At 36.0% G+C, this 27,841-nt stretch overlaps 2 protein-coding genes across 3 annotated transcripts in view; both read right to left on the bottom strand.

Moving 5' to 3' along the window:
• Window positions 1–1,566, bottom strand: LOC129940472 (uncharacterized). The gene is made up of 4 exons (XM_056048817.1): window positions 1,458–1,566; window positions 1,105–1,404; window positions 867–1,049; window positions 1–709 (listed from the first exon to the last, which is right to left on the bottom strand). The coding sequence occupies exons 1-4, from the start codon at window positions 1,536–1,538 to the stop codon at window positions 182–184; spliced, it is 1,092 nt and encodes a 363-aa protein (XP_055904792.1). The 5' UTR covers window positions 1,539–1,566; the 3' UTR covers window positions 1–181.
• A 20,661-nt stretch (window positions 1,567–22,227) lies between these two features.
• LOC129942552 (tachykinins) overlaps window positions 22,228–27,841 on the bottom strand; it is a 66,324-nt gene continuing 60,710 nt past the window's right edge. The window contains exon 6 of one of the 2 annotated variants that reach the window (XM_056051546.1): window positions 22,228–22,657. In XM_056051546.1, the coding sequence (XP_055907521.1) occupies window positions 22,635–22,657 (23 nt within the window). In that variant the 3' untranslated portion in view covers window positions 22,228–22,634. The remainder of the gene's footprint in view (window positions 22,658–27,841) is intronic. The other variant, XM_056051547.1, reaches the window with a different exon arrangement.

The following is a 27,841-nucleotide window of genomic DNA, read 5'->3' as shown; positions in this document are numbered from 1 at the left end:
CGGAGAGAAACGTCAAACGAAATGACGTCTTGTCTGTCATTTATGCGTGGAGGGCAAACAAGAAAAACTTTGCATTTATTTCTTTAAAGAAGTGACAAATATAAAACGTACTGTGTAATAATAATCAAAAGTTATCATTTATTAAAGTAAATACCTTCAGTGTGTTGTTCTGTGGATTTCTTTAATCTTCTCTGTTTGTTGTTTGTGTTAGGTAAAAAATTTTTAAATTTGTTCTAGCAGCCTGCTTAAATATGGATGCAGTTATTCGTCCAATTCTTAGTTTGTGCCAATAGTGACATTTGGACTGCTGTTTGGTAATGGAAGCAGCGAAGTTGACTTGTTCCGTTGTTAGTCTGAAAACAAGCATCCCTGAAATTTTTTCAATTTCCCTTTTGTCTAACCCCTCATATTCAATTTTGAAGACGTTGGCCATGTACATTGGAATCAATTCTCGTTCTTCTATACTCAGACACAAGTCTTGCTCCGGAACTAGCGCTTCAAAACTGCTCATTGCTGAAACCTCACATCCCTTGTCCCTCAAAGATTTTAAAAACTCTACCACTTGGGCACATGAAGCAGGTTGAACTTGTCTTTTGCCTTTCTGTGCAGACTGACTACTTTTGTTCCATTTAATCTTTTCACATGGCACCTGGAGTTTGAGCTTACATGAAGGAACTTTCCAATAAGCTTTCATATCAGTGACCGATATCTGGAATCAATTTAATAATAACAAAACAATTTACATTTGCTAGAAAAGTTTATTTGTTTTTCAATATGTTTGTGTTCATATGCTTGTTATGAGATTGTGTAGTGTTGTGTTGTTCAATATTTAATTTTCTTTAAATACAAATTTTAAATTTAATTACTAGATTATCCTCTTCGAATTTTCTTGCTATGGACTCCAGAGCAAACAAAGTTCCGCCAATGTGAGTACAGCACTCACCAAGCCCGGCAACACAAGTGCAATGTGCAGTTTTGATGAAGCCATCTTTGTCCACTGCAATCCAAACACGCAGCGCTGGAAGGTTCAGTGATTGGGTATGAAGCACCTAAACAATTTCAGTTAGTAGGAGGCATATATAACATACAGTACAAAACAAAAACCTTTGACAGAATGAAGCACAATTCACTGTGTTGGAATCCTTCCATGGATTGAACCCATCCACTTTGGTAAAGCTTGCCAGCACTAAGGGCCTTATTGGACTCGAGTTTGCCTCCTGTTACCGTGTTCCTTCCTTGTAGAAGATAATTAATAATCTTTACGTAGTTTACATTTTTCGGCAGACACTGCTCCGTGCACTTGAGGAGGTACGGATCTTTGGCCGCAATCGCGGCGATCTTACTGACATACTCCTTCTTTCTTCGTTCATCCAATCCTTTGGCGTAGTTTGAAATCTCCATTTTCTGAAAAAAAAACTGTATTAAATATTATTTATTTAAAAATATTAAAAACTTACTTTGAAATAGCAGCCAAAACAAATTAAGCGCGCCTTTTGTTTGCCCTCCACGTTCGATTTATGACGTTTCAGATTTGGCATCTGTCAAAAGGTATAGAGCTCTATTGAAAAGAAAAATAACGTTTTGCGAAAAATGAAGATTGTTTGTGATTTGCGCTGTTTTTAGCTGGACATAAATTTAGCCCGTTTTGCAATCAAAGAATGTATTTTAAATTTGTGTGTTTTTTTTAAAGAAAATAATAATTTTTAAGGTAATTAAGTATTCCTTTAATGATCTATATTAAAACAAATAATTAGTCGTGGCAAAAGGAAAATGGTACTCAAAGGAAAAAGAAGTCTGATCTTGAAAATGAAGTAAAAAAACCGGACGGTAACATACATTTCTAATTTGTTAAAATGCTCTAGGAAGCTGGTTTATAATGCCCTTCGTCATTTTAAAAAGTTTGGAGTGATTGAACACGTTAAAAAAACCCTGGGCCAGAAAGACAACTACAAAAATAAAGATAGAATTATTTAAAGGTTATCGACCAAGGATCCATTTAAGACCTCCAGTGCTATTCGAAACGAACTTTCAACGAATTATGGTAAATGTTTCCCCAAGGACCATAAGACTCTGAATAAATGAAAACAATCTACGTGGGTGCGTGGCTCAGCGAAAACCGCTTGTATCAAAAACATCTAAAATCTAGGTTACAGTTTGCCAAAGCTCAACTTGACAAACCAATTAGTTTTTGGAAAAACGTGTTCTGGAGCGATGAATCCAAATTATGCCTGTTCGGATCGGATGGGAAAAATATGTATGGCGTCCAAAAAACGGAATATGATCCAAGGTACACCATTAAGACGGTGAAACACGGTGGAGGCAACGTTATGGTCTGAGCTGCTTGACACCAAAATGTACAGAATGTGTACAGAGATATCCTGTTGGATCATATGATACCCTACGCAGAAGACAATTTTGCGTTATTATGGCGCTAAATGCACGACAACGACCCTAAACACACTTCAAGGTTAGTGAAGTGTGCCTTAGAGGTGAATAAAATCGACGTTTTGAAGTGGCCAGCACAATCACCCGATCTTAAACCGATCGAGAATTTGTGGAATGATGTTGAACATCATATTGAGCAAAATAAACAAACCAATTTAACACAATTGTGGTAGGAGATTCAAAATGCCTGGTATGCAGTTCCATAGTCACGATGTGAGGCTTTGGTTAAAAGTTTGCCAAGAATATTTGCTTCTGTACTGCAAAATAAAGGGTTCCCTACCAAATACTAAGAATAAATTAGAATCGATAACGGTAAGTAACATTTTATCAAGAAACTGTTGAATGTGCTAAATTCGAGTCAAAGAGTTTTTTCCTGAAATTGATGTTTCCAGTAGAAACTTTCTACATTCCATTCTTTTTTCTTCTTACAGATGTTAACCCTAGAAAGATAACCATATTTCATAGAATAAGTGATACACATGATTTATGCGTCAATTCGACGTAGGTTATTTTTCCAGGATTAAACATATTTGATGAAGTACTATGAAAACATAGTGCTATGTATAAATGGTTTTTATTTTCTTTAACAAGTGTGCTAAATTCTTGTCCACCACTGTATAACTTAATCCATGCTCGATTATTACTATCAAAATATGACTACGTACAGTTGTGTTCATAAAAATAGCAATGCTCTCCAAATAAAACAAAAAGTCCTTCAATATCAACGTTATAATATATTTCATTAAACTTTTAACAACAAACTAAAATATTTTATTCATAATAACAGAAAATAAGTAATATCGATTTTTTACCGTTAGCTTTGTCACAGTAAAATCCATTTTTTAAATATATGGCTGTTCATAAAAATAGCAGTGCATGACAAAGTACTAGTACTTGTGAACCATCTCGTGAACCCATACAAATTTCAGTTTTTGGTTCACCCGTGAACTTGCTCGTGAAGCTGAGTGGAGAACAAAGTGGAGAGTTTTCGTTCACGGGCAATTCACGTGCAAAATGTACGGGAACTGTTGGTGAAGCTGAAGTCAAATGTTCACAACGTGTACTCACAAGTGTGTACCAGTGAGCAATGTCAAAAGTTCACTTTCTCCACTGGCGAACGTTCACTTCACGAGGAAGTATGTACTAGGCTTTAAATTCAATAATTTTTTTTAGAATTCTGGGCAATCTTCTTACAGATTTTTTGTAGAGTTTCCCAAAGAGCAGATTCCGATATTATGTGGTGATTCCGGACATTTCTGTCAAGCTCTTCCCATAAGAGCTCAATGAGGTTAATATAATAATATTACCGCAGTCATAAAAAAATTTCAAATTGAATATAAAAAGTCATACAAAATAAAAATAAATATGGGAAATCCAAATAGATGCCAAAAACCCAATACTGTTTATTTTTTTAACCTTTTTTAACAAAATTCCTCATAATTTACAGAAAAGGATTAATATCTGGGAATTTTTCACTTGCACCTTTTATGAATGGTCGAAGTAACAATGCAGGTAAAAAATCCTATATTCATTCATAAACCCAAGCGCCAGGTACCAATAAAGCAACCCTTTGAAGGTGGTCTCAAACTTTTTACCGGTAGTGTATATGGTAATAAAAATGTGTAAATGATCGAAAAGTAAAATAACGTTTTGCGAAAAATTAAGATTGTTTGTGACTTGCGTAGTTTTTAGCTGGACATATATTTAGCCCGTTTTGCAATGAAAGAGTGTATTTTAAATTTTTGTGTTTTTTTTTTAAAGAAAATAATAATTTTTAAGGTAATTAAGTATTCCTTTAATGATCTATATTAAAACAAATAATTAGTCGTGGCAAAAGGAAAATGGTACTCAAAGGAAAAAGAAGTCTGATCTTGAAAATAAAGTAAAAAAACCGGACGGTAACATACATTTCTAATTTGTTAAAATGCTCCAGGAAGCTGGGTTATAATGCCCTTCGTCATTTCAAAAAGTTTGGAGTGATTGAACACGTTAAAAAAAAACTCTGGGCCAGAAAGACAACTACAAAAATAAAGATAGAATTATTTATAGGTTATCGACCAAGGATGTTCAAATGGTAGACATGTGCATTCAAGAGGACTCAAGCGTCCACAGGTTTTTCTTAAAACCTCTGTCTATCAACTCCTATTCTCACCTCCACGTGGTGAACATCGGGTGCCTAGTACCTCAACTGGAGATTGGGTTCCAACCCCAGTGGAAAGTTGTTGGGGGCAGCAAACGAGAGAGGTGGGGAGAGGTGTTTCCACTAAGGCACCTCTCCTTATCCAGACGGCAGCGGAGGAATTCCCCAGATGGAATCAACGGTGGCGTCTACAGTTCCAATAAGGTTGAACTACTTAGTGAACACCTTATAGGGCTTCTTCGACTTATTCGGAGCCCAGGCCTGTAAGAAGCGGTTTTATCCGGCTCCCCATCCTTGGAGTTATACTTAGGATCTGGCCCTCCAGGTTGGAGGTTGTGCGTCGGGGTGACTTCCTGGCCACGTAAAAGATTTCATAGTTGCGAAGCACCAACAAGCCTCGGATACGGATGGATTTACTGTTGACAACCAACGCAAACGAATAAAGGACAACGAACTTCGGATATGCACGTGGAATGTTAGGTCCCTTAACAGACCACGTGCGGCCGGAGAATTAGCGGAGGCGCTAGAACGATATAAAACAGATATCACCGCCATCCAGGAAATACGATGGGATGGGCCGGGCAAAAAAAGGATGAAAAACTGAGACATTTACTACGGTGACTGCTACCACGAAAACCACCAGCGCTTATTTGGATGCGGATTCGTCATCGGAGCCAGACTTAGGCAAGAAGTCTTGAGCTATAGGTGCATCAATGAGCGCCTCATGACCATACGCATCGAGGCTAAATTCGGCAACATAAGCTTGATATGCGCGCACGCCCCCACAGAAGAGAAAGACGACAACACCAAAGATATGTTCTTCGAGCTCTTAGACAAAACATATGAGCAGTGCCCTAGCTACGATATTAAAATAGTCCTGGGCGATTTTAATGCCAAGCTAGGAAGGGAAGACATCTTTGGTGGAATAATCGGGAAGAACAGCCTGCACGACAACACTTCCGACAATGGATTCAGGCTCATAGATTTTGCTGCGGGGCGAAACGTCATGGTAGCCAGTACGCGTTTTCCACACCTCAACATCCACAAAGGAACTTGGACTTCTCCAGATCAATCTACCGTCAACCAGATTGACCATATTGCGATCGACGCCAGACACGCTTCCAGCATTATGGATGTACGAACTTTCCGAGGAGCTAACATCGACTCGGACCACTACCTCGTTGTAGCCAAGGTAGCTCTTCGGATTTCCAGACCCAAGGCAAGACAGGGAGGTGCTGGGAGAAGATACAACGTCGAACGGCTACAATCGCCAGAGATCGCCAAATAATTTTCCGACCGAGTTACAAGTAACCTCTCTCGAAGTTCTCTGCCGCCAACACAATGTATCGAAAACCAGTGGCAACATTGCCAAGATGCAATCAGAGAAGCCGCCTCTGATGTGCTAGGTTTCAAACAGCCACCAACAAGGCACCCCTGGTTTGATGAGGAATGTCGGCAGGCAAATGCAGCCAAACAAGAGGCACGCAAACCGGCGCTACATAAAAGGACGAGAGCTGCAGAAGAGGCGAGAGGAGCACCAACTTCTCAAAAGGAAAAAGAGAGGGCATGAGAAGCTTGCGGTCGAAGATGTTGAGTGGTTTAAAAGCAGGAATGAGGTTCGAAAGTTTTATGAACAGGTGAAACGAAATTTACAGGTACATAAACCTAGAACCGAAGGCTGAAAGGACGAAAGTGGAAACATCATAAAGGAACAGCAGTCAATGCTGAGGATATGGAAGGACCACTTCTGCAGACTGTATAACGGCGACGACGAACCCAATTCCGCTGTCAGGCAGGATGATCCATTCAACATAGACGACGAAAGCCAACAGTCCCGTCCTCCCGACTTAGACGAGGCAAAGATTGGCATATCTAAGATAAAGTCTGAATAATGCAGATAAGTTGGCTAGGAGCATGCACCAACTTATCTGTAAGATATGGTCGGAAGAAAGCATGCCCAATGAATGGAACCTCAGTATTGTTTGCCCGATTATGAAAAAGGAGACCCTCTAAACTGCACCAACTATAGAGGAATCAGTTTACTTAACATCGCCCATAAAATCTTCTCAGCCGTAATATGTGAACGTCTAAAGTCCATCGTCAACAACCTGATAGGTCCTTATCAGTGTGGTTTTAGACCAGGAAAGTCCACAGTCGATCAAATATTCACATTACGGCAGATCCTGGAAAAAACCCAGGAACACCAAATCGACACCCACCATTTCTTAATCGATTTCAAGGCCGCATATGACAGCATCTACAGGGACGAGCTGTATAAAGCCATGTCTAGTTTTGGCATCCTTGGTAAGCTCGGCCGTTTGTGCAGGATGACCATCAAGAATTCACGCTGTTGCATAAAAGTTGGAACACCTTAACAGAACCTTTCGATGTCAAAAAAGGTTTTAGACAAGGTGATGCGCTGTCTTAGTCAAAACGTCACCATCGACAGACATAACTTTGAGGTAGTCAAGGACTTCGTCTACCTAGGTTCTGCTGTAAACGCAGAAAGCAATTGAGTGGTAAAGTTCTCTCTTGAGGGACCAAAGTATCACTATAAAACCCTTTATCCCCGTCCTGCTATACGGTGCGGAAGCATGGACTTTGACAAAAGCGGATGAAAGCGCCTGGGGTCGGTTCGAGAGAAAACTTCTTCGTGCGATCTACAGTCCGGTATGCATCGAAGGGGAGTGGAGGAGAAGATGGAACGACGAACTGTACGGGCTGTACAGCGACGTAGACTTAGCCAGAAGAGTAAAAGTCCAACGACTAAGATGGCTGGGTCACGTAGAGCGCATGGAAACCAATGCTCCGGCCCGGAAAGTCTTCGAATCCGCACCCACAGGACAGCGCAGTAGAGGAAGACCGCTGATCAGGTGGCGCGCACAAGTGGAAGGTGACTTCACCCAACTTGGAGCGCGAAACTGGAGACATCTAGCTAGGGACCGAGCTAGATTGAGAAGTTTGTTGGGTGAGGCCCTAGTTCACACAGGACTGTAGCGCCACCTTAAGTAAGTAAGTAAGTATCGACCAAGGATCCATTTAAGACCTCCAGTGCTATTCGAAATGAACTTTCAACGAAGTATGGTAAATGTTTCCCCAAGGACCATAAGACTCTGAATAAATGAAAACAATCTACGTGGGTGCGTGGCTCAGCGAAAACCGCTTGTATCAAAAACATCTAAAATCTAGGTTACAGTTTGTCAAAGCTCAACTTGGAAAACCAATTAGTTTTTGGAAAAACGTGTTCTGGAGCGATGAATCCAAATTATGCCTGCTCGGATCGGATGGGAAAAAATATGTATGGCGTCCAAAAAACGGAATATAATCCAAGGTACACCATTAAGACGGTGAAACACGGTGGAGGCAACGTTATGGTCTGGGCTGCTTGACACTAAAATGTACAGAACGTGTACAGAGATATCCTGTTGGATCATATGATACCCTACGCAGAAGACAATTTTGCGTTATTATGGCGCTTTATGCACGACAACGACCCTAAACACACTTCAAAGTTAGTGAAGTCTCTGAGGAATTTTATATCTTCTCGAAAAGAGTATTAATTCTGTTTTGTGTGGGTTGACGTCCAATCCACATTGCTTAGCCCATTTAATAAGCCTGTTTAGGGCATTTTGTAGGAGTTCCGAGAGAACTTGGGGGTGCTTTCCAGATACGGATATCGCAACGTCGTCGGCGTAGGCAATCACCTTAAAACCCTCTGCCTCCAATGCAGTAAGTAGGTCATTTACTACCATGTTCCATAAAAGAGGCGAAAGGACTCCACCTTGGGGAGTACCTCGATTCACCGATCTGGTGGTAGTAAAACTTCTCATGTTAGAAATTATTGTCCTGCTTTTGAGCTTGAGACTTATAAGATCTATGAGTGACTTCTCTAATTTCAGCTTATCCATTGCTGTTGTGATCGCCTGGTAGCTGACGTTGTTGAAAGCTCCTTCAATATCTAGGAACGCTACCAGGTTATATTCTTTGTATTCGAGGGAATGTTCAATAGTACGTACCAGTGAGTGAAGTGCTGATTTTACTGATTTTCCCTTAGAGTAAGCATGTTGAGCTGTGGAAATGAGACATGGTTTTAAATTATGTCTGATATAAATTTCAATCAATCTTTGCAAGGTTTTAAGAAGGAAGGATGATAGGCTGATTGGTCGTAGATCTTTAGGGTTAACGTGTGAGGGTTTCGCTGCTTTGGGAATGAAGACTACTTTTGCCATTCTCCAGGCTTTGGGAATATATCTCAACCTTACACAGCATGTCAGAATGATTTCCAATGGTGAAATAATCATGTCTGAGCATTTTTATAGTTCGGCCGGAATGATTCCATCTGGTCCTGGAGATTTATATGGATCAAAGCTGTCTATGGCCCATTACAGTTTTTCCCGCGTTATTAGATCAACTAAATCGCTTGTAGAAACTTGAGACTCTGATGTTAAGTCGTTGAGTATGTTAGAACTACCTGGAAAGTGGGTGTCTAATAACAGATTAAGAGATTCTTCATCTACGATAGTCCACGTGCCTGCTTCTGTCTTTAAAGCACTGGGTATTGTTGGACTTTTTGGGAGAATTTTCTTGAGGCTTCTGAAGTATTTTCTATTTTACCACAAAAATTTCTCCAAGAAGACCTCTTACTCTTTCTTAATTCTTTTTTATATTGCTTTAGAGCTTGTTTGTATAAGTCCCAGTCAGAAGGAGATCTAGTGTACTTAGATCTGTTGAAGAGTTTGCGACAGCTCTTTCTGAATGGTTATAGTTCTTTACGCCACCAATAAGGTTTCTTTTTAACCTTTAAAATGGTTACAGGGCATGAAGATCTCATTGATTCATTTAAGGCTTCGGTGAGATCATTTACAGAAAGGTCTAGTTCATCTTTACTGGAGGAGCTTTTAAGAAGGTTGTGATTAAGCAGTTGTGCTAGTACTTCCCTATAACGCTCCCAGTTTGTATTCCGGTGATTTCGAAATCCCGTAGATGTATTTGCTACATCTTTGAGCTCAAACTGAATGTATTTGTGGTCAGAGAAGGAATTCTCTTTTGAGACATGCCAGTTTAAAATCATATTGTGGATCGAGTCAGAGGTAAGTGTAATATCAAGTACCTCTTTCCTATTTTTGGTTACAAAAGTGGGTTCATTACCAATATTACTTATGAGTAGGTTAGTGCTTAGTAAATAATCAAATAAGTACTCACCTCTCTCATTTATATCAGAGCTACCCCATACCGTGTGATGGGCGTTAGCGTCTGAAACAATTAGGAGACCAACTTTTTTCGATTGCGCGTCCGCAATTGACTTCCTCAAGGTGTTTCCTGGAATTGGGCTGTCGTGGCCAAGGTAGGAGGATATAAGCCAGTAGGTGGCTTTATCCGTTGTAAGGACAGCGGTGGTGGTGTCCTTGTCGCTGTAATTGGGGAGTAAAAATATGTTTAAGTCATTTTTTACTAACATGCATGACCTTGGTTCACCTTTCTCCGATGCATACAATATTTTATAGCCAGGAGTCCTGAGACCTCTGATGATGGAGTTTGAGACCCACGGCTCCTGTATTAAGACGTTGTCTTCCTTGTTCATATGCAGTCGGAGTATCAGGTTTTTCGTGGCCATGATGGCGTGATGAAGATTAATAAATAAAATAATAAAATATTTACTTACCGAAAATAAAAAAAAATGAATTTTTAACCTTCTTAATTATAAAATCAAAAGCACTACTATTTTTATGAACACTCTATATCCAGAGAGTTTGAAATATTGTGTGTTCATCGGCGAAAGTAGAGTAGGTATACGAGTAACTTAAGGCTAAACGTCTCTAATATGAAAACGAAAGACCGTTAGATGAAAGCAACATGTTAATTTATTTTGTAAGAATTTCCGTTCTTAAAATGATTGACAATCTAATAAAATGAACACAACTGTAAATACTCAAGTAACGAAAAAATAATTTAATTAAAATATTTTTGTTGGTAACTTTCAATCTTCTCAAGAACTATCATAAAATCATCTAGTTTTCAGTTTTTGATTAAAAACAAATAAAAGTAAAGAATTCTAAAAAAAGATATAGTATTAAAGTTTTGAAAAATTACACTGTAAACCTTTTTTTTAAACTTTGTTTCCCCAAATTTTGAGTTTAGAATTATTTTTTTCAATTAATATCAATTGATTTAAAAACAAGCTAATAGACAAAAGTGTTGGCTTTAAAAAAATGTGTTAAATTTAGTTGTAAGTATTGTATCTCTATGGCTGTGTTCGTTAAGTAGTTGTAGTTGTACATTTGGAATTATGTATGTGCTTTCCATTGGGGAAAAAATCAATCTGTTACTGTTGATATTATTTAGTTTTGTTAATGAAAATGGACTAACTGGGCTTAGTTTGCAAGAGAAAACAATAGAAAATAAATCTTTTTGGTGTTTCCACCGCACAAGAAGATTTAAAAATGATTAAGTATGACAGCGCTTTCCAAAATGCAAATGGTGTTTCGATGTGTGAAGTGCGAGTGAGATAGTTTGATTCGTGCTAAACAATGAAGAACTGATTAGTTCAGCACCATATGCTACCTACTCCATGTCCATTTTTTTTGTAATTTGATTAAAACAAAACAATATTTTTTGTACACAAACATGCAAATAAACAGACCATAATGTATTATCTGTTAAAACAACTCTTCCACACAGGTTTTTCTTCTTAAATTTTTACTCGATTCCGATTTCCGACGGAAATCGAGTCAAATCAAGCTCATTTCAACTCGATTCAGGTTTATAAAGAATTGAGCCGATCTTCAATCTCGCTTCAACACCACATGTTAATGTAGTAGTCTACGAACAAGCCCCTTTTCTGAAGCAATTGTTAAATTAACTTTTTTTTATGGAATCTCAATTTCCAGGTATTTTCTTGTTATTTTAACATTTGATTTTCACAAAACTTTCTTCTATGTGTTAGTTTTTTTTTTTTAATTATTATTTCGACAGATCTCCTTTCAGTTGTACCAATTTTTAAACACAAAACTCTGGCTACTGCGGATCGTTTTGTTGGCAATTTCTCACTGTACTATATATGGAAAAAAAAACTCCTCAGTGGAGCTACAAATCAACCACGATTTGTATTTTGCACTGGAAAGAAATATTACGTATTACATTTGCAAATTAAAAAGGAAGCCTTTTAAACATGCATTCAATAAAGCTGTGCAGAAAATAAATAGCAAAAGAGATAAGACAGTCTGGCACCAAACTCTATCAAATGTTTTTGAAATATAAAGTGTAAAAATCTTTCTTTCTCCAAAACTATATGTAAGGATTTGTTTCAGTATATGGTTAGATAAACCATAAAATCTTCGAGATATTTTATAAGCTGATAATTAATCAGCGTTTACCTGACCTTGGAAAGAAGCGACATTGGTCGTTAGTGAAATAAGACGATAGTTAGAGAGGGAGATGCTGTTTTTGATTTACTTTAGAAGAGACCTGTAGCATAGGAAAAATGAAAAAACTTACACAGTAGTTTTCCCAGCCTTAAAGAATACGAAACTGTTTGTGTAAAGGTCTTTTACTACTCTTGGAACTTCACGAGTGCGAAAGAAGATTCGTCCCATAAAATCGTTTACGCTCTCAAGAACAAGAGCACTCATGTCACTCATTGGCAGCATCGAATTAAAAGCAAACTGTGCTGCAAGTAAGTTGGTTTTATCCATTGAGCTTATAAAAGGAGAGTCATTAACAACAAGCGAAGGAACCGACGAAGATCTAGAGTTGACTGTCGAGCGCATTTAGTACAAATGACCAGAAATGTTTTCTAGACCTTTGGAACATCGTAGTATTTTTTGCCGTAATTTCTGTTCATGCAAAAACTTAATACGTCGAATATGTCCGTTACATATATTTCTAGGTTGTTTGAACTTATTTCGGTTTTCCTTTGTGGAGTTAACTTTATAAAAACGGAAACTAACATCTCTAATCCTTATAACCTCATTCTAAAAAGAACTAAATTTGAAACCATATCTGTGGTGGAACTTGTGCAGCCATTCAAGCTTCTCACAAACTCTTAGTTTACACAATTATTATTAATCGTTCTTCTCCTAATATCCATCTCATCGATACCATTTACATTTAACTTCGATTTTTCAAACTGTGCCTGTTCAAATAATTTAAAAGTTTCTCTAACTAAGGTATAGGCAGGGAATTTACTTATTGTTTATTGTTTGTATTCAAACAAAATGTATCCTTCATTCATTGCTCCTAGGCCATTCATCCCAGAATCAGAATAAAATCAGAGTTACCTAAAAGCAAATAAGAGGACTGCTCAGTTCATGTTCCAGTGAAGTGTTGCTGTTGATATACACAAATTACAACAAATCATATGGGAATTTCAGAATACTCTGAGGTTATATAACCGAAAACACTTTGGTTTTGTCAAATATTTATACAAAATTATTCGAGATCTGGACGTGATTGGAAAAATGATGAGATTAACTCATTGGTGTTAAGTCGTGACCTTCGTGATCTATAGCATTTTGGTTTTTATTTTATAATACTTCGTTCGAAAACCGAAAATCCTGTATGTAAATCTGATTGTTTTCCCTTGAGCGTTAAATGTTGGTGTTGTGTGGTATTTGGTTATAAAAAACATGGTGTAAAATATAAAGAGTACGAATTTTCATCAAGCTCGATTACGGAAGAATGGAAGAATCGATTTTTTCTTTGAAGATTATATGGAAGTCACGGAAGGAAATCATCGTGAAGTATTAATAAATTGTTTGCATTCATTTATGCTTCTGCATCAACTATTATAAGCTTTTAACTATAACTTGTTTATATGTTATATACATACATATAAAATACATATGATAAGAAAATAATAAATCAAAAAATGTGATTATCAGATTACAGTTTTTTGACACAATGTTTCTTGGATATGGTAACAGAGTGGATGTTCAAATGGTAGACATGTGCATTCAAGAGGACACAAGCGTGCATAGGTTTTTCTCAAAGCCCACCTCTGTCTATCAACTCCTACTCTCACCTCCCCGCGGTGAACATCGGTTGCCTAGTACCTCAACTGGAGATTGGGTTCCAACCCCAGTGGAAAGTTGTTGGGGGCAGCAAACGAGAGAGGAGGTAGATGTAGATGTACAGGTAGATGATCCAGACGGCAGCGGATGAATTCTCGAGATGAAATCAACGGTGGCGTCTACAGTTCTAGTAAGGTTGAACTACTTAGTGAACACCTTATAGGGCTTCTTCGACATATTCGGAGCCCAGGCCTGTAAAGAACTGTTTATCCGGTTCCCCGTCCTTGGAGTTATACTAAGGATCTGGAACTATAAGTTGGGGGCTGTGCCGTCGGGATGACTTCCTGGACACGTAAAAACACCTTAGTTGCGAAGCACCAACAAGCCTCGGATACGAACGAACTTCGGATTTGTACGTGGAATGTTAGGTCCTTCAACAGACCACGTGCAGCCGACCAACTAGCGGAAGCCCTAAACTGTTGCAAGGCAGATATTACCGCCATCCAAGAATTTGGGTGTGGTTTTGTAGTTGAAACTAGACTCAGGCAAAAAGTCTTGAGTTTCAACAGTGTGAGCGAGCCCATCACGACAATCTGCATCAAGGCTAAATTCGCCAACATTAGCCTAATATGTGCGCATGCCCCAACAAAGGAGAAAAATTAAGGCACCAAAGACTTATTCTTCGAGCTCTTGGACAAGACATATGAGCAGTGCCCTCTATCCACATCGACATGGAAATCTCCTGATCAATCAACTTGCAACCAGATTGACCACATTGCGATGGACGCACGATACTTCTTCAGTATACAGGATGTCCGAACATTCCGAGGGGCTTTCATTGACTCGGACCACTACCTCGTTGTAGCCAAGGTACGGCTACGGCTATCCCGATCCAAGCCAAAACAAGGAAGTACTTTGAGAAGATTCGACGTTAGACGGCTATAATCGCAAGAGACTGCCATGTCATTTTCCGATCGAGTCTCTAATAACCTGCTGCCTGCATTAAGCATTGAAAACCAGTGGCAACATTGCCTTGCAGCCATCAGAGATGCCGCCTTTTGAAGTGCTAGGTTTCACACGGCCACCACAGCGAGCTCTACTAGTAGAAGAGGAGAGAAGAACATCGGCTTCTTAGATTTAAAAAAGAGAGCATGAGAAGCGTGCGATCGACGAGATAGAGGGATGTCACAACAGGAATTAGGTTCGTAAATTGTATTAAAAGCCACGAACCGAAGCCTGTAAGACCGATCAGGGGAACATCGTAGTAGAACCGAAGTCTATGTTGAGAAAATGGATAGACTACTTCTCCAGATTATATAACGGTGATGACGAACTGAATTCCGCTGTAAAGGAGATAGAACCACTCAACCTAGGCGACGTAGATGAAAAATTCCACCTACCCGACCTCGACGAAGTAAAAATAGCTATATCTTAACTGAAGTTAAACAAAGCTGCTGGAGCTGACGGCATATCTGCCGAACTATTTAAGGCAGCTGGCGATGGCTTCATAGTGAACATGCACCAACTCATCTACAAAATATGGTCGATAAGTGGAATGACAGCATAGTGTGCCCTTTACATAAGAAATGAGACACTCTAAATTGCACCAACTACAGATACATCAGTGTCCTTAACATGCATATAAGATCTTCTCTGCCGTATTATGTGAACGTCTGAAGCCGTTCCAACCTGATTGGTCCTTATCAGTGTGGCTTCAGATCACACTTTACAATGTCTAGTTTTGGCATCCCTGTCAAACTTATCCGTTTGTGCAGAATGACGATGGAAAATGCACACTGCTCTATCAAGGTCGGAAAGATCTTACCGGTGCATTTGATGTCAAAAAAGGTTTTAGACAAGGCGATGCACTGTCACGCGACTTCTTCAACATAGTTCTGGAAAGAATTGTGCAAAATTCAACCGTCAACATTAGAGGCACAATCTTTCAAAGGTCCATCCAATTACTCGGATACGCAGATGATATTGACATAATTTGAAGATCAAAGCTTGATGTCAGTGGAGCGTTTTCGAGCACGGTAGCGAAAAAGATGGGTTTAGTGGTCAATGAGGGCAAGACCAAGTATATGCTGTCATCAAAAAAGGACATTGAACAAAGACATCTTCGTCAAAACGTCAACATGGACAGCTATAACTTTGAGGTAAGTCAATTGACAGAACTATTAAGGACTTTGTCTACCTAGGTACCGCTATTAATACAGACAAGGACACCAGCGCTGAAATCAAATGAAGAATAAATCTTGCAAATCGCTGCTTCTTTGGACTTCGAAGGCAATTAAGAAGTAAAGTCCTCTCTCGAGCATCTAAAATCGCCATCGATAAGACACTCATCATCCCGGTTCTCATTTATGGCGCTGAGGCTTGGACCTTGTCAAAAAAAACATGAGAGCGTCTTAGGATGCTCGGAGAGAAAAATTCTTCGAGTGATTTTCGGTCATAGATATTTACGCATAGATGGAGAATAGAGGAGAAGATATAACGACGAACTGTACGGGTATTACAGCGACACTGACCTAGTTAATAGAATTAAAGTCCAACGGCTTAGATGGATAGGTCATGTAGAGCGAACATCAACGCTCCAGCCCGGAAGGTCTTCGAATCCAATCCCGAGGGACGGGCATAGAAGAGAAAGACCGCGAATCAGGTGACGCACGCAGGTGGGTGAAGACCGCAACCAACTTGAGGTGTGAAACTGGAGACAGCTAGCTAGGGACCGAGCTGGCTGGAGACACAAGTTGGTTAAGGCCCAGGTCCGCCGGGACTGTAGCGCCACCGTAAGTACTATATTCTATTCCGACTCTGACTCGTCAGAAGAATTTGAACCATAATTTAATTCAAGGCAACGTCTTTACTTTCCATTTTATTTGACTCAGAGATAATGTCACTAACTTCTAAAGGAGTTGTGTTCCCTTCGAAGCAGGCAGGTTTCAAATGGCCATCAAAACCCCAACTACAAACGTACGATCTAAAATTGACGCAGCATGCATCATTTGCATGAAGCAACATAGAGCTTACAAAAATTGTGCGTAAAATGTTTTCTTTGAGTGATATCCAACATGAGGAAATCATATTGGAGTCGATGCAACCCTGGGTTAAGCCAGGTTTTGGTTAGACAACCCTATATTGTTCAAATTTGAGTTAAATTACCTTTCATTTGACACCAAAATCAAATGAATACCACCGCTTAACCTAGTAGTGCAAACAACCTTTAGCATTGCTCAATCCTTCTACTAATTTTCCATTGACCTCATTATGAACTAATTTGGTCTAAAAAAAATTGTATGATGATAATTATTATGAAAATCATATTAAATTTCAAAAATGTAGGAACCAAGCCATTCTGGTCGTCGGTCGTCGCGTCGCTTGGTCGCATATCGTAATCATAGATTCAATAGCAGTAAAAGCTTTAATTTCATTTAGAAAGAACAAAGAGTTTTGTTGAAAATAAATCATATGTAAAATGGTCTACACCACAAATACCCCATATGTGTGTTGCATAAAATTCAATCAGCATCGATGCAGCTGCAAACATAAAATTAAGCTTAAAATAGGCATTTATGTCGATTTAATGAATTAATTTTACCAACAAACTTGTGGAGGCTGAGGGAAAGTTTTACTTTTCCATTTTCTATCATTTAAATCTTTCAACAAAAAATGAGGTAATAAGGTGAGGTAATTGTTAAATCATATATATTATATATAACAAAATAGGGCGTGAAAACTTTCATAATAAAAACAAACTGTTAAAGTTTATATTTTGGAATAGATTATGGCAACTGTGAAATCTTCTTAGTAGGTTTATGCAATGTGCTAAAGATTAGGTTAGGTTACTCCGCGATTGAGTAGGACACGTACTTGTGATACCATATTAATCTTGCAGCTTTATTCTAAGCTAAATGAAACCAGTTTGAGTCCCTTACGAAACGTGAAAGACAGATGGTGTTAATATGATTGAGATAGTTTAGATCGTTATTGAAATATTTTCCTAGGAAGTTCTTGCGCTTTTGAGCTAAAGCAGTGCATGTACAGAGGTGGTGAAGAACTGTTTCCTACTCGTCCTCATCCATACAGCTTCTGCAAAAGTCATTTGATCTGCTAAGAGATAGCAAGGACCTTAACCGCTTTAAATCTAGTGTAGAACAGATGGTTTTTGTGACCTGACACATGGTGATGTTATTCCGCATGTTTGCTTTCTTCATAGCGTCTTGCATAAGCAATAGTTTTTATGTAGCGTTTTGTCTGTCAGCAAAAGCCAATCGTGGTAGAATGGGTTGTGCTGTTCATTTCTGGTGAGTTCATGACCCGGCACATATAGCAAAGGTGAATACTAAACTGTTTTGAATGGGAACCCTACAAAAGCAAATGTATTTTGTTTGTTGATTTTCTTTTACAGCTGTGGAGCTGTTAGACAAAGCAAATGTTCAACAAATTTGAACTTGATCTTCCGTTTGGAGTCACATTACGTTTTTTTCCTTGCCATTATGAAACGAAACGTGAGGTCAAAGCTTCATTGTGATAGCATGCATTGAATTCATATGGCTCAAGTCATAAACGTCAGGCGAAGCCGAAGCTGAAGCGTGTTTGTGTTTCAGTTATCATGGAATGTTACAGAGTTTGTAGAGACATTGTCCATAGATTTGTCTGTCGGTCTGACTATCTGAGAAAATACTGATGTCAGATGTTGATATCACGTTTTCATTAAGCCAGGGCGAGACTTATTTTATCGCCAAAAGTTCCTTCTGGAACACTCTACAATGATTGGGCGGTATGAGAGACTTAATTTCAGACGTTCAGAGTACACACCTCTACCAACCCCTTCATTTGTTTGTGATCTACCTGTGTAAAAGTGAATTGACTCATCTTCCAGGAATATCCTGTCCACCCAGAAAGATCTGTAATTTATAGAAATCTGGACGTTTCTGTCGAATTGCAGTTGGGGTGGGGAATGATGTAGTCTGTGTGCTTTAGAATTGTTCTGAACCCACTACGATAAAGTTTTGAGGCGAATAGCAAAGCTTGCAGCTATTTGTTTGCTAAGTGTATCAAGGGGTGTTAGGTAGAGTAGGTTATCCAGTGCTGCAGATGGGGGGGGGGGGGTGCGAAGTGATCCGCTTATATATAGACAAGCTGAACGTTAGACTTTATTTGGTTTGTTGCCGTTTATAACATTTTCTAAAGCAGTCTACCATACTGCCACAGCGTACATTTAAATTGGCCTGATTACCGATGTGTATAGCCAATGCGTGATTCGGGGTTGTAAGCCCCATTTATTACCAATAGCTTTTTTACAAGAAAAGAGAGTTAATGTAGCTTTTTAGACTTTTTCTTGTACATTATGTTTTCTATTTAGTTGTTTGTCCAAAATAAGATCCAGGTACTTAGCCTCGTCTGAGAACTTCAATTAGATTTCTTAAAAATAGGGTTGGCATAGATTTAGAACAGCAATGAATAAACGCCTCAGAAATACAACCTGTGATATAGAAAGTATAAGTAGTTCCACATCAAATTGATGAAAAAATTGATTATTTTACCAATTCATTATTGGAAAGTGTTAATGGGTCTGTTCCAAAAAAAAACAAAAACGAAAAGAACAACTATTCTTCCACATTATATCTTGAATCTAATCAAGCAAAGAAATAAATTAAGAAGCCAGTGGCAAAGATATAGACAGGTATATGACTTCAATGAAATGGAAATATGGATTGCCAAACTTAACTCTCTTGAAACGAATTCCAAACCCTTTTGGAAAATAGCCAAGGTTCTTCAAGCAAAAAACAAATTTATTCCTCACTTAGAACACAATGATTCCTTGTTGATAACCTGTTAAGAAAAACTTGGCATCTTTGCGGGATTGTTTGAAAAAAATTTAACAATCCGTTAGTAAATGGAACCAACTCAGGTTACGGCTCAATTGGTGTATCTTTTATATGTTCTATTGTTAACGATTGTCTAAAGATAAAATACTTTCCAAGCAAATAGAAAACTGCGAAAATCGTACCTATCCTCAAGGCAGGAAAACCACCAAACATACCTAATAGTTATCGACCAATAAGCCTAATGGAAAGAATTATTAAAATTAAACTTCTTGATTTTTTCGAGTCTTCCAATGTTGCGCAAAACCAACAGTTTGAATTCAAGCAAGATCCTAGTACGACACATCAAGTCGTTAGAATTTGTAAACATGTTAAAGACAAAATGAAAGCAAAAGAATCAATGGGTCTTGTCCTTCTGGTTATTGAAAAAGCTTTTGATAGCATATGGCATGGTGGTCTACTTCATAAACTAAAATTATTAGGTTGTTCTTTATACATATGTAATAAAACTAATACAAAGCTTCCTAAGAAACAGTCAATTTCAAGTTAATTTAAATAGAAAACACTCTCCCGTTAAAAATTTAACATCGGGGGTACGTCAAGGGTCAGTATTAGGACCATTATTATACATTACGTATGTTGCTGATTTTCCAGAAATATGGAACTGTGAAATAGCAAGGTTTTGCCGATTATACTGCTATTTACATTTAAGTTAAAGTTAGGTATGAAATTGAAAATGACTTGCAACATGCTCTAAATAAAATTCATGATTATTTCATAAAATGGAAAGTAAGGCTAAATGCTGCAAAAACACAGGCAATCTTTTTCACCAGGAAAAGAAAAGCCTGCTCTTAACCACTTAATCAGCTAAAGATAAATAACTGTGATATCCCGTGGGTTGACTCTGTCAAATATCTTGGTGTATATTTAGACAAGACATTAACTTTTCGGGACCATATTACAAATACCATTAGCAAAAAAAGTATTGCCACTAAAATGCTATACCCATTTATATTTAGGAAATCACAGCTGAGTAAGTGCAATAAGATTATTATCTGTAAAGTCATTTTCCAATCTATTATTTTTTTGCATGCCCAGGGGAACTTGTGCAAAAACGCACTTAAAACAATTACAAGTTTCTCAAAACAGAACATTAAAAATTATGGCAATTTAACTTGGCATTTTTCCATCCAACTTTTACACTATATCAGACTGGAGTTCATCTAGTTGCAAGAAAAATTGAAGCTCTCAACCAAAGATTTTATCTAAGATGTAGTGCTTCAACTAATATGTTAATACAAAATTTAGTAAGTCAGTAATATCAATGTTTGTAAAATCGAAACTATAATAATTTATTTGTTTATTTATTTATCTAAGTACTTATTCCTGTATTTATTTGTTTATTTATTCATTTATTTATTTATGTATTTATATTTTTTATTTATTTATTCATTTATTTATTTATTTATTTATTAAATTATTAAATTAATATTAATTATAATAACTAGTTAACTTGTTTTTGTTTGACCGTTTTTTCTAAATATTATTATTGTATTATTCAATCATAAAATACCTATATATACCAACTTGGCAGTTCCTTAAGTTTGTAAGTTTAATCTAGTCATTTTTCTTTATGTTATAAAGTATATCGAATAAAGTTTTTTTATCATAGTTTTCCTTCAAATGTAGTTTTTCTTAATTGAAATGTATTTTATATTTATTAACTTTCATAACATTTTTCAGTTGTAAGATACATATATTTCAAAGCTGCGTACTACGCAAATTTTTGTAAAGCCTTATCTATGAAAAAATAAAGTATCTATCTATCTAGGCAATCACTCTGAAACCCTCCGCATCCAGAATAGATAAGGCCCAACTATAGCCAGCTTAAGGGAACGAACCAATACGCAGCATTTTAGGTATTTCACTTACCATAATAGACGTTTTGCTCAGTTTCGTTAACTTTCGCAAGAGTCATTTAAATGGCTCGAGCTTAAGCAAATGTCATATTTGCTTAAGTTACTTGAATCCATTATGGTTACTTTTTGTTTTGACGATAACTTCTGATAACTTTTCGTTCGGTTTTGACATGAGCTTACTTTCGGTCAAGTCTGTTATAGTTGGGCCATTAGGGTTTCATTTACCAACAGGTTTAAGAGGATTGAATAGAATATATAACAATGTTAGACAATCCAAATTGTACGTTTAATATTCGCAGTAAATCGAAAATTGAAACGACAATTTTTTATTAGATTTTAATTACTCTTTTATTGAATCATAAAGTACATATAATTAGAGAAATGTAATTAAAAACGGATACATTTAAAGACTTCAACGGTCCCGCTTGTAGGTACACTCTTTTGTCGATCCTATCTCGTCCTGACCACACTTTATACATTCGAAAGGTTCGAATTGCATCCGCTATACTTTGAATATCTCTCAAAATATTGTTCAGCAATTAAAGCAATTAAGATATCGAAGCTGTGAGGACTTTAGCCAAATGAAGTATAGACGGAATAGATTTTTAATAGTTTCCATGCATCAACAATATTAATGCATTTAAAACAGTAATATATTTATAATAAATAAAATTTAAATTTAAGGCAAATAGAAACAAAATACCATAAATCAAACAGATTTTAGTTTTAAATTTTATTTCTTTCAATATTTTTTGTTGATATGTATGCTTAGTAAAACAAAATAATACATATGTAATTCTTTTTGATTCTATAAACTAATTTTAAGATTTATTAAAATACATAAGTACATACACACAATAATTTAATTATAGTTTAACACCCATATAAATTTATGGTGAAGTATACATGTTTTTTTGTTTATTAATAATAAAATCAGTTATTTAAATATGTTTATATTTATATATATTTTACAGATGTGTCTTATTATAAATAGGTACAGTTGTTATGTGTATGTCTTTTTTTTTACAAACTTAATACATTTAAAATTTTAATAATTGTACTTTTGTGACAGAATTTGGTGTTATATAAATATAGTTCATATACATAAATAGTAATTATTAGAATATATTTTGCTAATATGAAAAAAAAAACATAATTAAAAATCATATAATCCTCCAGCCATGGATTATACAATTTTTAATTAATTATAATTATTTAGAAACATAATATTTTCGAAAGATTATTTTTAATAATGAAATAAAGATTGTTTTCATTGGTGATCAGTAAAATCTTACAAGTTTGTATCCAGGTCGTCTGAAAATGAATAAAGTTTACATTATTAAATAAAATATTGTTTAATTCTTAAATACATATTTTAAATTTTATATATCGCTAATAAATGGTGATCTACAAATTTCATTTAAGATCGCTAGATGTTTTGGATAAAGGAATTTATATGAAATACGTTTATGTAATTAATTAATTAATTTATTAAACTCGTTTAAAGTTATCAAAAAGCTTATTAATATTTTGATTGTATTTTAATAACAATAACGCAAGTGTTGGGAAAATATTGCACAGCGCATTGGCCTTGATGTTTTGAATATCAAAATGAAAGGGAAAAACAGACTTGATCACAGAACTCCACATTCTCGGTGTGCGGTTAAAAAAGTATCTATATACTTGACAGTACTTCCGATATTAAGCTCAAGTCTAAACTGACGAGCGAGCATTCCTGGAAGTGCTGAATTGGCTGCATTATTTCAGGTTGGGGGTTAGACAGCAATGGAGCAATGGATCTGGCTAATTTAACAGAACATTTTTTGAAAAAATGTCGGTAAAGCAATGAAAGTCAAGACTCATTACGGAAGGTTGCGACGTTCGAGCGATTTACTTTTTATTTATTTATTTAAGTATCATAATTGGTAAGCAACAGTAAGATTTAAGGCGAGATAATAAAAAAAATACTTTAATTATTAAAACTATCATAAGATACAAAAATTCAATGATTATTAAAAATGTTTATATTGAAAAGTGAGATCTAAGCACCATTTTTATGCTTGTTGCGTTCAGATTTTGTTTAATACTTTAAGGTAAAGTGTTCCAAAGCTTAACCGAATTTACACAAAATTGACGTTCCGGTGTTAAATATGAGTAAGGAGGGTCGCCCTTCTTCTCTGTCAAAACAATATTGTGGTTGGTGTGCGATAAGAATGTCGCAAAGCAAAATCAAACTACCAAGTTCTATATATTTTTTGAAAGGCATGTCTAGTAAGCACGAGGCAAAATCAGATAGCCTATCATATCTACGTAATCCAAAAACAAAACGAAAGATTGAGTTCAAATCTACATTAAGTTTTCGCCTGCTCATGAAACTGCAGTTACAAAAGATTTCACAACCATAAACCAGGATAGAAATTATCAAGGTTCTAGCGAGAAGCAAACGCGTTTTTAATGAAGTGAAAGATTGTGTAATCCATTACGTACGAAGTACTCCTTAAACCTTACCAACGACTAACGAGTCCATTTATATGATCATTCCAAGTCAAAAGACAATTAAAACTCACACCAAGATTCTTTGCTGTAACCACATATTCAATTAGAGCATTGCTCAGAACAATCAGTGGAAAATAAGAAACGTCAGTAGATTTTCTATTAATTACAAGACATTTCGATTTTTACGGTTCAACATAAGCCCGTTTGACAAAGACCAATTTGCCACTCTCTTCAGGTCTTCATTGACGCAGAAAGCTCCATGTTCGATAAGGCTAAGTGGACAGCTGAAGTAAAGCTGAACGTCATCAGCATACAAGTGAGAGCTGCAATTAACTAATGAAGATGGAACTTTATTTACATAAGCAGAAAAAAAGAGAGTACCCAGTATGGAACCTTGTGGTACATCAGTGGCATTCGGCAAAAAAATGTACAGGGTGTCACCAACCTGCACTGCTTGCTTCCTATCAGTTAAATAAGACAAAACTAATTTAGTTGCACTAGATGATTAACGAAATCAAAAGTCTTCGAAAAATCCCACAAAACTAGGAACGTACCCTTATATTTATCTAGTGCATTTCTGATGTCAGCAGTAACGTTAAAAAGTGCGGTAAGACAGCTGTGTTTCTTTCGAAAACCAGATTGATAAGGGCTGAGCAGTGCGTTTGTAGATAGAAAGACGTTAATTTGAAGAATCATTTCCAAAACTTTTGACAAAAATGGCAATACCAAAATAGGTCTAAATTCATCTCTCTTGGCAAAACCACTATCAATATCATACACAAAAAGGTAGGATTTATATCATCGAGACCAACAGCTTTTGACTTAATAGAAATAACAGTTTCGACTATATCAGCACTATGTACTGCAGAAAATTCAAAACCATTACTGTCGCGTTGGCCAGTAAAAGAAATTGAAGGCCGTATTTGTGGGACCTGTGCAACTGAAAGAAGATCTGTCAAAATAATAATAAAAAACTTCAAAAAGGGGGTTTGTTCGTAGACTACTACATTAACATGTGGTGTTGAAGCGAGCTTGAAGCTCGCCTAAATTCTTTATATACCTGAATCGAGTTGAGATTTATCTATTCTAAACTGAGATAAACCTTTTTTGGAAACATTGCAAAACATAAATATCTTGTCTATTGTTTTTTCATGCAAAATAAGCCCAGTTAGTCCATTTCACATATCAACAGTGATAGATTCGTTTTTTCCGCAGTAGAAAACACACATGATTCTAAATGCAGAACTACTCAACGAACATAACCATCGAGATAGAAATGCAATATCAATCGTACCAACATTTGAGAACGGAATCACATAAGATCCATTCGAGGCTCGTATAAATGCCAAAAACCTATCCATAGTGAGATTCTACTCTAACTTTTATCGGTGTTATTCTCACTATGGATATTGTTTTTGTTATTCGTGTTAAATCCTACTTTACTATGGATAGATTTCCCAACAAAACGCAGGTATTGCCATCAATGTTCTCAACAGCACCGATTTGAACGAATGAAGACTTTGTAAATTACACTCAAACCAAAACGCCCTGTAAGAATTTTTGGCAATGTCAAAATGTGATACACTTATCGAGTACTGAGTAACGTCAAAAGACGGCATGGAGTTTTTAAGGCATTCATTTAAGGAAGACCAATAGTTTTCCATTTAACAATGCTGTCTAGATTGGAACTTATTATGAGTCAATGGAGGATCATGAGCCCTACGATCCCTCCCGCCCTGGCCGTTATTTTTTTTTAATTGTCGTAGGAATTTCCTTCAATTAAAAACTTATCGTATTTCGTTGAATGGATATTATGCCTTTCATAGTTTTAACTTCCCATAGGAAGTTATTGCGATGGGTCCGATTTGTCAAATTGTTGACATTTCTCGACGTTTCAAGAGTTGAAATAAAATATTTTTAGAAATTTTATATTATGTATTCTAACGTATAAACATATTTTTGGAAAAAAATCCAATTAATGTTTTTTTTTATAAATCAAAGAAAACTATTTGCACCTCAAAAATTTTACGAATAAAAAATGATTTCCATCTGGTAAAATTTTGAGAAAAATCAAATTGACAATTTTTTTATAAAAAATAAAAAAAACATTACTCAAAGTTGGTAAAAATTGATTTTCGACTCAAATATCTTTTCGTAACTTTGAAATATTGGCTTTGATCTACTAATATCTTTTTAAAAATATTGTTAACATTCCCTAAAATGTTGAGAAAAATCGAATTGACAGTTTTTTTTACAAAAAATAAAACCCTAAACAAAAAAAATAATAAGAATTGGTAAACATTGATTTTTGACTCAAATATCTATTCATAACTTTGAGATATTTGCTAAAAACTAATTCCGTCTTTTAAAAAATACTGTTGTAACATTCAGTAAAATTTTGAGCAAAATCTAATAGTTATTTATTTTACAAAAAATAAAAACTTAAAACAAACAATACTTAAACTTGGTAAACATTTATTTTCGAATCAAAAAGCTTTTCAAAAATTTAAAATATTGTCTTCACACTTTTTTTATTTCATAGAAAATATTGTTTTCTATATTCAGTATTTTTTTTTTATAAAAATCTAAGAGTCCGTTTTTCCATACAAAAATAAAATGTACAAAAAATAGTACGCAAATTTTGTAAAAATTAATGTTCGTTACTTGATATCTCTCAAATCAATTTCATTTATCTGATTTGTAAAAATTTAAGAAATGCTACTAAAATTGGTAAAAATTTGTTTTCGACCAAAAATTTATTTAACAAAACTAGTTTTTCAAACTAAACTATTTCTTTATATAAAAAATATTGTTGGTAATTTTAAAATGTTTATGAATAAGTCAACTGACAACTTTATTAACTCAACACGAAATCCTACAAACTTTTAAGCAAGACGAATCGACTGACGGGATGGGTAGTTATCAGTGTGGGTCGCATCTCAGCCTCTTTTTAAATATTTATTTTTTGTATTTATATGAACACAAAATTTTTATTTTACTTTGTTGCTAAAACTAATACTTTCGGCAGACCAAGAACATAAAATGAACCGGAAATCCAGTCCTATTCCAATCGCGCAGCACAACTTCTTTAACTAAAACAACTAAAATTTTTGTTTTTACACAATTTAGAATTCGGAAAAATTTCAAAAACTTTAGTAATGGTTTAAATTATATTCATAAGATCATTTCTGGGAGAAAGACAAATATTCAGGTTCTTAAGCAAAAACCTTGAGTAAGAGATCGCAAATTTGATATTAAATTGTCTTTAATTCCTGAAATTCGACTTTAATTCCATCTTATCTTTTTTGAAGCACATAAATAGTAAAGCATTTTTTTCTTTCAAAACTAGTTTTCTATTAAATTCAAAAATTTGAAAGATCTAGATCAAAGAAATCTTCTTTTTACAGTGAATTTGCTTTTTGTTTCTGCTCCTAACATTTCTTAATTTTAAGATATCATTACTTCAAAATTAGGTTAGTACTTTGTTGTTTAACAATTTCGTGCCATCTTCGCTCTTCGGATTCAAGAACTTGCCCAGATGAAGAGTAAAGCCTTCCAAGCGACTTCAATGTTCGAATTAAAAACATCTAAGTTGATTTTAAAGATGACAACCCCAAAGATATGTTCTTCGAGCTCTAGTCAAAACATATTAGCAGTGTCCTAGCTACGATATTAAAATTGTCCTGGGCGATTTTAATGCCAAGCTATGAAGGGAAGACATCTTTGGTGGAATAATCGGGAAAAACAGCCTGCTCGACAACACTTCCGTAAGCGGATTCAGGCTTAGAATGTATAACGGCGACGAAGAACTGAATTCCGCTGTCAGGCTGGATGATCCATTCAACATAGACGACGAAAGCCAACAATCCTCTCCTCCCGACTTAGACGAAGTAAAGATTGCCATATCTAATATAAAGTCTTAATAATGAAGATAAGTTGGCTAGGAGCATGCACCAACTTATCCGTAAGATATGGTCGGAAGAAAGCATGCCCAATGAATGG

Source organism: Eupeodes corollae, chromosome 1, assembly GCF_945859685.1.
Source record: "Eupeodes corollae chromosome 1, idEupCoro1.1, whole genome shotgun sequence".
Taxonomy (NCBI): Eukaryota; Metazoa; Arthropoda; class Insecta; order Diptera; family Syrphidae; genus Eupeodes; species Eupeodes corollae.
Note: the sequence above shows the minus strand (reverse complement) of the source record. Positions and strands in the feature narration are given on the sequence as shown.

Excerpts from the sequence above, each read along its gene's own strand:
- LOC129940472 (XM_056048817.1), bottom strand. The coding sequence starts at position 1,538 with ATGCCAAATCTGAAACGTCATAAATCGAACGTGGAGGGCAAACAAAAG. Across the intron at positions 1,405-1,457 it reads GTTTTGGCTGCTATTTCAAA|AAAATGGAGATTTCAAACTA; the intron begins GTAAGTTTTTAA and ends TTTTTTTTTCAG. Across the intron at positions 1,050-1,104 it reads TGTGCTTCATTCTGTCAAAG|GTGCTTCATACCCAATCACT; the intron begins GTTTTTGTTTTG and ends GAAATTGTTTAG.